The 13,505-nt window shown below is 29.8% G+C and overlaps 1 protein-coding gene across 1 annotated transcript; it reads left to right on the top strand.

The window, feature by feature from the left end:
* The first annotated feature begins 703 nt into the window (after positions 1 to 703).
* On the top strand, positions 704 to 13,201 carry LOC111033274. The gene is made up of 5 exons (XM_022313947.1): positions 704 to 870; positions 6,260 to 6,416; positions 8,547 to 8,776; positions 9,358 to 9,481; positions 12,626 to 13,201. The coding sequence occupies exons 2-5, from the start codon at positions 6,404 to 6,406 to the stop codon at positions 12,928 to 12,930; spliced, it is 672 nt and encodes a 223-aa protein (XP_022169639.1). The 5' UTR covers positions 704 to 870; positions 6,260 to 6,403; the 3' UTR covers positions 12,931 to 13,201.
* The last annotated feature ends 304 nt before the right edge of the window (positions 13,202 to 13,505 follow it).

Here is a 13,505-nt window from a genome sequence, read left to right as displayed (position 1 = left end):
TAAATAGTTAAATTAAGCTGTATAATTGTATTTCTTTTATAAAATATTAACCTTACGATTTTTATTTCCTTTAGAATTCCCAACACCGAGTAAGTATACGTATAATCCAAATAATAATTACTTTTATAGATTTTACCTAAGTAAACATCTTATTGTATAAAAATGAGTTTTATTTATTGTATAAAATATCTAAAAAAATGTTTGGATGTTTTGGATTGTTTAAACTTTGTTGTCTATTTGTTTAGATATGGTTTGCGTTATATTTCATCAATGTAGATATATGCAGTGTGTATCACCTACATTTAACATTTTATTAATCATGTTATTCAAATGAATCGGCAACAAACAATCAATTTTTTTATTTAATCGTTCTTATCTATATAGGTATTTAGTTATTATATTGTGGAAAACATTTTTCTATGCTGGTACCTATTTGGTATAGGTATATTTTTATTGAACAGTGAACACTTTAAATCATTACCTGTGTCCTATATTATATTATACAAAGTTATTTTTTTACTATTCTTAATGCGGGAACTGCGAAGGCCATAAATGCAATAAACCAGGACCGGGATGTTTTCGTTTAAGGGGCGCCAGGAATTGTACGGTGGTCGTCAAGGTGACGCGTGCCAAGTGTTTAGACACGGATTGGCCGCTCGTGTACCCCCCTTTTGGTAGGCGGGGTCTGGGCTGGCGCTACCGTATCCGTGTAACCATCGAAAGCATCGTGAACGTTCAGGCAGCTGTTATCCTTTACGGTTCACGATCAGTCGCTGCCACGCATAGATTAACAAAGTATCTGAGTATTGCAGTACCCGCACATCCAATCTCATATTTCCATACGACTATTATAAGTACCTACATAACCAGGTAAGTGAATACTGGATACATATTATATTATTACCTATACACTTATAATTCATGGTACAAAAATCAATCATATTCAATCAAAGGTATAAAAAATAATCACATCCAAAAATAAGCTTAAAATAAGTGAATGTACGAGTACTGCGGTAGTTATTTGTTCAATTTTTAGATTTCAAGAAACAACTACCTATATTATAATATCTTAATCAAAAGTTAAAACCATTCATTAATTTAATACTCAATTAATATATAGATAGACACCTACACACAATTATAGATGTATGAACTGATATTGTAACATATTTGCTAAGATATTTTCAAATTTTCAAATTATTTAGAATAATATAATATAAGTACGATAAGTACCAATGTAAAATTTAATTTTCCAATGAAAAATATATATTTTAATTTGTGTTCATTTTAATTATACTGTAATACGGTAGTGGTACACTGGTATAATCTACATAATAGATTGAAATACTGAATAACTTTATAAATTATAATATGTAAACGAAATAAATTAATAAATAATAATTTATAAGCTCTTACTAGTTATTTATATGAAATTTCAAATTAATCATTTACTATAAAATTAAAAAGTATTGCAATTTGTATTTAAATACGCACACCAAAACTATACCTATATGTGTATACTGTATATGTATGTATTATACAATAATATGCGGTGGGCAAATTACAGCTGCATGGCATCTTATCAAAAAAAACAAAATATTTTTACTAAAAATAAATAAATATATATTACACATTTTATTACATTTGATATTTATTCTAGAATAATACCAATTGGGTCAATTTGTGAAATATATTTTTGTATTTTACGGTAGTTGATAATCTTTTTCTCGCTCTCATATTTTTACTTTTTATTGTGCTGTCTTCAAATCTCTTCTCGTTGGCCGCTGGCCACGCCGTGTTTAACTGTATCATAGTTAATTAAATTAAATTGAAGTTTATTATTATAGATATTGTGTATATGTAGTATATATTTTTCTTAAACAAAAAACCACTATTAAAAATATTATTTATTTTAAATCAAACATTTATTACACACATTTTACGTATTTTCTAAATATTAAAATATTTCGTTAGTTTGTTTTTAAAAAAAATAAGATAAGCTAAAAAATACAATTCAAATTCCTATTTAATTATTCAATGCATAAATACATTTGTTAATTTTTCAATTATGACGTTTTATTAAACCACATATTAGGAGCCACCCACTGACAACACTCCTAGAGTTTTAAATAAAAATAATTATAGTTTTTGAGTAGGTCACGACACTAGTTTTTTTCAACCTCTTTGAGATTGCCAGAAATTGGTTGAGATAAATTTTTTGGTATGATGTTTAGGTGCAGGGACGGATCCAAGGGGGGAATTGGGCCCAGTCCCCCCAGACATATTATTTCTTTAATTTTTTAATAATTCTACAGATCCTAATATTACTATATTTCAAACTGCATGTATGTCTGATAATATAATATATTATTATTCGTATTATTCTGGGGTGCACAAACTAAGATAGTTAGTACTATCTTAGTTCATGGTGGACAGTGATTCCAATATTGTAATTTTACATTAACAAAAAATTCCCCCCCCCTCCAGATCTTTGTTCTAGATTCATGCCTGTTTATGTGGTAATTTTGAAGACTAGTCTTCTATCTAAGATTTTATTGCTTTATTGTATCCAAAAGTTTTCATTTTGAAGTCTGCGCGTATAAGGTTTGATTTGTGACATAAAATATGATGCATATTTTGTTATAAACTTATAATTTATTAACATACAGGTCTCGAGAGTGCTCAAGGTGACGCTTATATATATGTACATAACAGCATGAAGATATTTTCAAAATTTAATTTACAAATATTTATGATTTAAGAATAATGAACAAATATTCCCATACAGCTTAATGAAATTAGATAATAGGTACCTGTATACAAATAAACAAATTATTTAAAAATAATTAAATTATAAACAGTGATCGAAATGGCTCAAGATAAGTGGAGGGATGCCTTACAATTCAGATTTAGTCTTACACGAAAAATAAAAAGTTTTCTTATACATAGGTATAAATATAAAAATCATAATAATTATTTCATTTTAAAACATAAGTCTTAGGAGGAATGCGTTATTTTAGACAAAATAAGTAGAGGGATGTCATCCCTCCGTATCCCCCCCCCTCACTTCGACCACTGATTATAAATTATATAACTACGTAGTTTGGTTTGAATATTGAAGTCTAATGGTCTAAATGATGGTGAAATCTAAATAATTAGAGATCGGTGGTTTAAAAACGATGTACAAATTGTTTTTATTATTTTATTTATAGTTAATAATAACAAGTATTAGATTTTTTGAATAATATAAAATGTAAAGGAACCTTTCTGTTATTTTTTTAATAAATTTTAGTTTTGGATTAATACACAATTTGAACATTTTAAATAGTTTAGTTTAGTTTGGGCTTGATTAAAAAATTGTGCTATTTTGTGAGCTATCATATAAGGTGGACATTTGCTTTTGTCTGGTAAAATAAGTCCAATTGGTGGGCCAGATATTTGTAAAATAACATAACTTTTCTAATTTTGAAGAAATATAATATTGTGCAAACATTAGAAAACTATTGTCAGTCACTTTAATACCTAATTAATATTTATGTCCTTTTTTAGTTCAAATATATTATAGACGCTGACTCTAAAGAAATTCTAAAATCAAAACGATTACTCTTAAAGTTATCCATGATTTCAAAAACCTTTATAATATAAACTATAACCTCTTTAAAAATTTCCGATTTTTCAATTACTTTTATAGCAATTATGTTTCATATTGTAATTTAATTTGTTCAACACCTCTAGAAAAATAATGACAATATGTCAATATGTACCAATTATTCAAAATATAAATCGATAGATTATTACTATAATTTTCAAATCACTATATTCCCTAATCCCTATATATATTTATGTATATCTTTCAAACCGTTGTTATCATGAAACTATTTTAGGCCTCTAAGAGGTACTTTATTAGAAAAAAGAAAATTAGATACACTTTGGTTTAGTATTCATGACTGCATGAAGCATAGTAATGATAGTTTGTGAAATCAAATAATATATTGGTGTGAATATTATATACGAAAGTACAAACAGTAATATAGATGTTGGAGGGGTGAATGGAGAAGGAGGTGGTGGGTGCTGGATGAAGATAGAAGAAGAGAGGTATGGCAACGGCCAACGGGATGCATTATAATAATAATATGAAGCATAAGGCGTTATAACCGTGTCGATAAACCGGCGGTACAGGGCAAAACCAATTATTAAAGTCACCGAACGACGACGACGTTCGCGGCTTCAAAACGACGATAAGTACACACGCACACATATACATTACGCACGGGTCCTTTTGTGAGAGACACCGCCACCGTTTACATATTATTATTGTAAACAATTCATCCGTGCGAACGGGACTACGAGGGTCGCGCACGCGCGTTTAACACGGGATTACGGACGACGATGATAACAATATAACAACACGGCGGCGGCAGTAGCATTATTATTATTATTATTACTATTATTATTACATTTATTATGCGTGTGCGTTCTTGTGTGTGGTTGAGCGTGTGTGCCACCACCGAGGTGATCTCGTCGAAATCGACGAGCAGCGACCGATGTGATAAAGGCGCCTCTCTCGGGAGACTTGCCGCGCGTCGCCCGAGGACGTCAATGATACGGTCCGGGGCACATCGCATCCCACGCAGCACTCTGGTCCGCACGCCCGCTGCCGTTGAATTCGCCCAGGTCAACCGGACCGTGGCCGCCGCCACTGCGGACGCACTCGCGCGTTGTTCACGCGTACTTACGCCGCCGACCGAAATGTGTTAGTATATATGTATGAATGTATAAGATTTGTCAGCAGATATATTAATAATTGTCATCATATAATATATTGTATATATTGTAGAGCATGTGAGTCGTGTGACATATTTATGTCCGCTCCGACAAAAAGACCTGCAATGTGATATTATATTTATATACGCGTTTATATAGGTCCACGGGGAATCGATTTCGATTTTAATGGTTATTAAACTCGGATCGTTTCCCTACTACGCGCAGTACAATTTTGTTTAATATATGAACTATATGCGCATACAACCGGGCGTACTTATTGACTAAAAATATATTTTTGTGTCGAACTATATATGTATACTATTGATACTATAATAAATAATAATATATCGTACCTATACATACGAGTCGTAGATGCTTGAATTGAGGGGTACGTGGGGAAACGGAATATTTTTCTTTTTAAAAAATATTTACGCCTACCCATATAATAGCTTATCATATCCAAATTTCAAATCATTAAGATTTCAGATTTCATATGTAGATACGCACATTTTCTTTTATAATTTTTCTACGATTTTGAGTCCTTCTAATTTTTTCCCAGGTTTAAGCACTGTGGCTATACAACCTACTATATATTAAATATTAACAAAGCACATTATACACGTATATCGTATAATATAATGTCGTATCTATATTATATAGTGCGTAATTGAACTTTTAATGAAATTTAAACCATTATTTTACATCTTGCTGGTGTAATTTTTTTTTAAATCTACACCACCTGTATATGTAATTTATATGATGGTCATCGGAAAATATCACCTGTACCAAACTATAATTTACAACAAAATAATATAGGTATATAATATTAATATATGTAGCCATTTAGGTATACAAATAATGAAATAAAATGGGTACTTGTTTTCATTACTTGGATTATGGATCTCAATAGTACCTATAGGTATTAACTATAAACCATACATAGTTTGAAATTGAGGTTTGAGGGAAAAGTGTTACATACTTGCATGTGCAGTAATGCAATTTGTAAATATAATGTGTAGTTTATTAATGTTAATAATTATCAACTTAATTATGTTATAAATTTGTTATGGGTAATATAATTATTTTACACATAACAATAGTTACTATACTATTTTGGTAGAATAATAAAATCATTCAATACCATTTTTAATTTTCTGATAAAAATTTCACAAAAAGTTACCCATATAGTGTAAGTTGAAAAAAAAATTACAACGAGCGTAAAATAATGATATCCATATCTCTCCGGAATGGATTTTTATTTGTATATTACATGAGCCTAAAAAGGACTGACACAGATACACGTTATGATTGAAATTTGGGAAATTAATATGTATTTAATGAAAAGTTTGATTAGGTACGATAGGTAAATGCGATATATAATCTATATTATACACAAGTATTGTGGTTTTTAATATTTTACAAGAATTATTTATCAAAACTTAATTAGTACTTAGTATATTTACAATTAATAATGATTAATGATCCTTTTTTTTAGACGAGTTATTGGAATACTTTAAATGAAGATATGTTTAAATAAAACATTCAACACAAGTCACGTCAACAACTAAAAGAAGTGCTTGAACATAATATCATATTGGTACACTTCCAGTACGTCATTAGTCATTACCTATAGAACATTATGCCACATACTGGTAAGGATTATAGCTTCGTATAGTCATGTATCATAATGTATATATGAAGTAAAATTGTAATTTAATGTTACAATGTGATGTCTAATGAAATAGACAAACTATAATTATCATTATGACATATTGACATCTGGTTATTCGTTCAGTATCTAAATTTCATAATTTAAATTAAAGCTTTGTTAAAGCATAATGTTATATCCATACCTATATTAATAATTTAATTTGTAGTTGTACCCAAATTGACGGCTATTGTTGTATTTGTTAAACTCATAACAACTTTTTTAAATTTCCAGTAATGGCGTTTTCTTCTTAAATGTTATCGTTTATTCATTTATTTTTGTCAGTTTTATGTTTAGCCTTAATTTTTTTACAGCCTGCGTCCTGCAGTCATCTGCAGTCCACTTGCGGCATTAAATGTTAAAAGTATAATATAAATGCGGCACGTGCACCTGAATATTAAAGGCTGCACTAATAAGGCAAACATTCCTATAAATACTTACATACACAGATACACTCGTATAATTATTCAACATAATTATAATTGTATACTTGAAATGAACAAAAAATTGGTTACGTAACATCCATGTATAAAGTATAATACATTTCGTTCAGTTGTCTGCACATATAAATCAATTATGTGCAGATCGTCGTACACTTGTATACAATGTTTAGGTATACAGAACATTATTATGTCTAGCGCAGAACGTCCTGCAAAGAATTGAATGATGATAAATACCGGGAGCCAAGTCGGCACATCTGCTTGTTTCTACCTAGGTGTTAATGGGCGGTAGTTGTACAAAATTACAGGGTCGCGTCATTTTCACCAGTTTCGGATCCGTCTCAAACCGCCTGAAGGTCTTCCAATCGACCCAACTCAATGCACTATACTATATAATATGCACGCTATGTACCGAAATTATATTATATTTTTACCGCAGGATTTTTTTGATTCCTCACAAACGCTAAATAATAATGAGGACCGATGAGTGTCGTAATGTTTTTTTTATTTTTTCAACACGAATGTCTTGGGCACAAAATAGTACATCACCGCGTATATACCATGTCGTGTCGACGAGTGTTTATTATACTCTTGAATTCTGGGTAAATTTAACGCATTTAAAATTTCATCATAACTACCTCCTAGCAGTTCTACCCATACTGTGAAGATCGAAGTTATTTCATTTCAAACAAACAAACATTAACATTTTACTACAGGCTGTATCGTTATTTTCGATTTTTACATAGGAAATAGAAATTACCATAGAAATTAGCTTTTAGCTAGCTTTAAAAATATAGCTAATTAAACATATTTTTCACACTTATTATTATGATCATAGAGTACCTATATTATAATGCTTCAAATAATATATAACTTTAAGATAATCTATGCTAGCAACTTGTGGTGTATAATTATTAGATAAAAGTCTACGATTAATGATAATAACAACTGATTGTTGAAGCAATTTTATAATAATTGAGGTTTAGATATTATTCTAAAAAATTAAGACACTCAATTACATACGATATACCTAATAATTAACACTAAGAAATTATTTCATTACAGGCTAGTTATTTTCTATATCTTTTTAGTTTTTATCATATACAACATATTACATGATATATTCTTTGTACGACAAAAATAATGGATCACCCAAAGTGTCTAAACAATTATTATTTGACACTAACATGAATATAGTGGCGTAGCCAGGATTATGAAGTGGGTAGGGGGTTAAGTATTTATTAAACTAAGTTTTTTTTACAGTTTCGTATATAAATAATACATTAATTAAGGGGGAATGTCAAAGGGGGGTTTAGACACCCAAAAACTCCCCTGATTATGCCACTGCATAAATGTATCTGCAGGTAATACCCGAGGTGTACCATACTTGCTGTATATTAATAAATATTATGTATACGTTTATGTAGTAGATACATTTTGTCGTAAGCCACTTTTATTTTTTGATTATAGCTTGTTGTTTTTTAAAACTTCAATCATTGATAATTATTATGTTTTTATATCTGTGATTATTGCATTTCTTAAAACTCGTATACCTATATAGCCCATAAAATAGTACTTAAAAATTATAATTGATAATTTGATAATTATGTCATCTATATTGATTCACATTACAGGTCAAGCTGGCGTTAACCAATTAGGTGGTGTATTTGTCAACGGTCGCCCATTGCCCGACTACGTCAGGAGGCGTATAGTACAGCTAGCTCTGTTAGGTGTTCGCCCATGTGATATATCTCGACAACTTCTGGTTTCACATGGATGCGTGTCAAAAATCTTAACTAGATTTTACGAAACTGGCTCCATACGGCCGGGCTCTATCGGTGGTGCTGGATTACAAAAAAATAAGGTACACACACGTGTTAGGTGATGTAGTTTTGTATGCAATCGAATGTTGATGAAAAAAATCTTATATTTTAATTTGTAGCACCTAAATATTAGAATAAAACTTTTCAATAAACCAGATCAATTAGATATTTAAACAAAGAAGAACGATGTTAGCTATATCGTTGTAATGTGGCCTAGGGGGACTTATAAAACTATAAATTGTATTATCAGGTGTATCATTTTGGGTGCAAATAATAAATATACAACAGATAGGTTTTTTGTAATATCGAAATCAACCTAAATGTATTATTAATTATTATTATTGATTATGTCGTGTGCATATAATATCGTATTTTGAATGGCCGTTATATAATTATGGTATCATTCACTAACCATACGATCTACTGGGAATTTTCAGAGTTGGGGGCTAACTTTTGGACACAAACAACACGTCAGACGACGCGAACCCGCCTTAAATCAAAAATATAAACAGCATTTAATTTACTAACCACATGTACCTATTGCTAGGTACCATATTATTTACTGTATACCTATACGGCTATACCATTTATCAAAATATATCAATATATTTTTATTATTTAGACAACACAAGGACATTTTTCCAAAAAAAGTACCAGATGCTGCAAACAAGATGTATCAAACAGGATGGCCGGATCTCTAAATGCAACTCCTCCGATACGCAACCTACCTTGGATCCATCCTTTGGGTAAAAAACTTAATTATAAAAATTAAATTAATTAAATTAATACTCAAAGAATTACATTTAGTTTAATATTCTAAGAACGTTAACTAGTCACAATGTAAATTGATTTTTGTCTTATTTATGTTTTACTATTTATAACGCTTTTTGTTTCGTTTAAAAAAAAACACTTTAATATATGTTTAACGACCGCAAAATAGGTTATTACTTATTACAATAACATGTTTACATGTTATACATAAGGATAGAAGGTCATTTTTTTTTTACAAAAAATATTATTGTTCTTTAAAATAATTATCATTTTTTGAAATTGTCTTTTGGGAAATATGATAAAACTAACGTTTTAATAGTTTTAACATAATAATTTTCTTAATTTTTTTCAATTTTTCAATTTCACAGCTTATCTGGTTGTATGTTTTTTGATAACCCCTCTATCCTCCTGAGGCCTTATACCCTTAGTAGTATTACCATTTACCATACATTTTTAATATCATAGGTAATTCATAACATTTATTCTGGTTAAATGTAATTTTAGGACTCGGATAGGTATGTGTAAAAATTTGTTCCGAGCATATTCTACAAATGTAATGTCATATTTGGATTTATTATGACATATATCGCAAAATGTTGCAACTTAAGAAAAAAACATTACTAATAATTTTGAAAAAAATAAAACAAACATTTTAATTTATTAAATGCAAGAAAAGTTTATTTTAACTCTACACCTACATTTTTTAAGTTTTTTATTTACTATAAATTATAATATTTATATTATTTTTTAGGAAATTATAATTAGGTATATATTTACAATAATACTCTAACAAATAAACATTGCTGTAACTTATTTATATTAATTTAAAACCATAACATGGTTTTTATACGAGTACCTATAATCTATATTTTATCCCATATTTTCCACCATTTGGTGCATAATAGCATATAGTTTAAAGAGAATATATTTCATAATTTTTTAGGGAATGTCCATTGTCCATGCAATATGATGCATTAATATCAATAACTTTTTACATAGCAAACGGATATTAAAAAAAATTTAATTTATTTCTTAGACTTGGAAATAACATTTGATTCACTCAGTAGACAATTATTACTAAAAAAGTTAAAATAATTAGGCTTTGATGACAATCGATACATTAAAATGATTTTCTAATATCTAAGTACCAAACAACAACTTACCACTATTGGATCTCTTTGTAGTAATTAAGAGGATCGGTGGTGGACAGTTATTTTAGCTAAAACATACCAATATTTTGCCAATCATACTTATCGACCTAGTAATACGATAATACTTTTTAGAACTGATTTGAAATTTTTATTATGTCTACTTGAGACCAGTCGGTCTACTTTTCCCAATTTCACTCCCCCGACAACTATAAATTCAGTTTCAATATTTTGAAATGTTGGAATTATCAAAAGTTTATTATTCAGAATTTAATTCAGAAATCTTAAAATGTGGACCGACCGATCTCAAGTAGACATTATAACGAATTCGGATAAGTTTACTAAAATATTATAGCATTATTAGGTCGATCGGTGGATGGACAAAAAGTGCATACAAATGAGCATAAATTGTTTACCGTTCATTAGTGCAACACTGAGTAGATGACTTGTACATGCGCGTGCAGGAACGCTTCGCTTTTTATTTTACACACAGTCGTCAGTTACACACACTAATCATTACTTACTACCATACTCTATGCTTACAACACACAAATTTACAAGACCCACATGTCAGCAATTTGAAAATTGCCTATTTCAAACTCTATAAAAACTGTCCACCATCGATCCCCTTAAAGTTATGTCAAAGATAAAGTCGCTCAAGGTACATCATTAAACCCTATATTGTTTTTAATAATTTAATGTATATTAACTCTATACTCCTGCATCATTATATATTAAAAGGAAAATTATTCATATTCAAGGGTGTATAGCACTAGTTAATTTCAAATTTTCAAAAATTGAAACCAACTGTCTAAATTGATTTACTGTATATCTATAACTGGATAGCAAAAAATCTGTTATCACCTTACTTAAATAAATACGCTTGCATGCCAATATAGTTACTATTCGTTCATAGCTTCTTATTGGAACTTTACCTATATTACATAAACGTCGAACTGGAGCCTGTGACAAATTTCAGTTGTAAACCAATTAAAATAGTATTATCATTAGGTATTCAAATTTTAAATATTTAGGAGTGACAATAGATTTTAATCTGAAATGGCCAGAACACATTCAGCATTACAGATTATTGAAAATAAAATTAGGAGATCTACTGTATTGAGTGTACTATTCTACAAAATTCGATTTCTTGATAACTCAATTGTATGGCAAATATGAGTGGCGCTGTGTAATTAAATTCTATTATACCAGTGTTTCCCAATATTTTTACCATCACGGACCACCTATGACTGGCCCACGGACCACACTATATTATACGGAATGACATGTTGGAGAGGTATAAATAAAACAAGAGACAGTACATTACATATTATTACCCAAAAAATTATTATATAAAGGTAGCGTACTCCTTAATCCCTACCACCAAAATACCCATAAGAGAATTATTTACACACTTAATTGTTTAGAAATAATATGCAGATGAACAGAAAAATACAATTACATGGGGAAATCTATGTTTAACAATTAAAATACTAAAGTAAAGAGTCTAAAGAAAAGTTTACATGAAAGTCAATCTTAAAATACCTATGTTATAATTAATAAAATCAAATTTAAAAAGGCAATAAATAAAGCAATTAGTGAACTAGATGATTATGTGTGTAATACTAATAAAATTATAAAAAGTCAATACGCCTAAACATAATATATTATCCATATGTAGTGCATTTATTAATTTTTTCCTAAAACATATATCTACAACATTATATTTAATTAATTAAGTCTTATTTTTATTTGTATAAGTATTTTACTTTAAAATGAATTTTAATATCCATAAGGCATAAACTCATTACACCAAATACGAGCTTATAGCTCAGTTGGTAGACGTAGGTATATTATTAATGTAATTTATTGTAATTATTTAATTGTAATTGATTTGGCTGAAATAAAATAAATAAATTATAGACCTATAGTATTAAAATATAAATTTATATGTCAGTATTCCATTTATAGACATGTACTACGAACGAATCCACCAGCACATTCATGAAAACGGATCGGCGAGGGTCGCCGGCGGACCTTCAAACGGCCAACTAGCGCCGCCGGGCCCAAAGAAGCCGCACACGCCTTACACCATCGAAGAGATATTGAAACCCACGGCTCCGCGGCCGCGGCCACCATCGCCGTGTGGCCTACTCGTGGACGGAGTGTGCACGTGTGGCCTCACTGCAGGTAACGTTGTGTCAGCGGCGTTTTACGTCGACGTGCAGCAGCAGCAGCAACAATTTATATGCAGTCAGCCACTGCACCGTTTTTGAAACCACTCGTATACCTACCTACCTATCTACCTACCTATTTTGTTTATTTTTAAAGATTATTATTAATTTAATTGTAATATTATTGTGTCCGTGACGAAAAAAAATGTTTCAAAGTAATTTTAAGCTACCTATACACATAATTGTTATTGAATCGGTGTATAAAGGATTCAGGTACTATTTATTTGTGTGCAGTATGTTTGTAAATAAAGTATAAATTCATTTTGGCGCTATAGAAATCAAAGTGAATTCATCTTAGTATACATAGAAAAAAAACTACAACATAAAAAAAGTCTACTTGGTAAACATTAAAACCCAATGGTCAAATAAGTATACTATTAATTATTAAATTTTGGTACACTGTAGTCTATAATTGAGTATCTCTATTTTAGTATAGCCTACTATAGTATACTACATCATCGTTACTTGTTAACACTTTTTCATTTCAGAAATATCTTATAAACTATATGATATAGTATGGTATAATAACTGTATAATATGCTGTACGTCATATGTGCTATCAAATTACCAATAAGGGAGGGGGCAATGGCACTGTTGCAGTGGGCTAACTTGATACT

This window comes from Myzus persicae, unplaced genomic scaffold (genome assembly GCF_001856785.1).
Source record: "Myzus persicae strain clone G006 unplaced genomic scaffold, MPER_G0061.0, whole genome shotgun sequence".
In the NCBI taxonomy this organism is placed as follows: Eukaryota; Metazoa; Arthropoda; class Insecta; order Hemiptera; family Aphididae; genus Myzus; species Myzus persicae.
This window is presented reverse-complemented; position numbering and strand designations above follow the sequence as displayed.

What these genes read in the sequence shown, in the direction of transcription:
- LOC111033274 (XM_022313947.1), top strand. An exon ending in CTGGATTACAAAAAAATAAG is followed by an intron (nt 8,777 to 9,357) that starts GTACACACACGT and finishes TTTATTATTTAG; the next exon opens with ACAACACAAGGACATTTTTC. An exon ending in ACCTTGGATCCATCCTTTGG is followed by an intron (nt 9,482 to 12,625) that starts GTAAAAAACTTA and finishes TTCCATTTATAG; the next exon opens with ACATGTACTACGAACGAATC.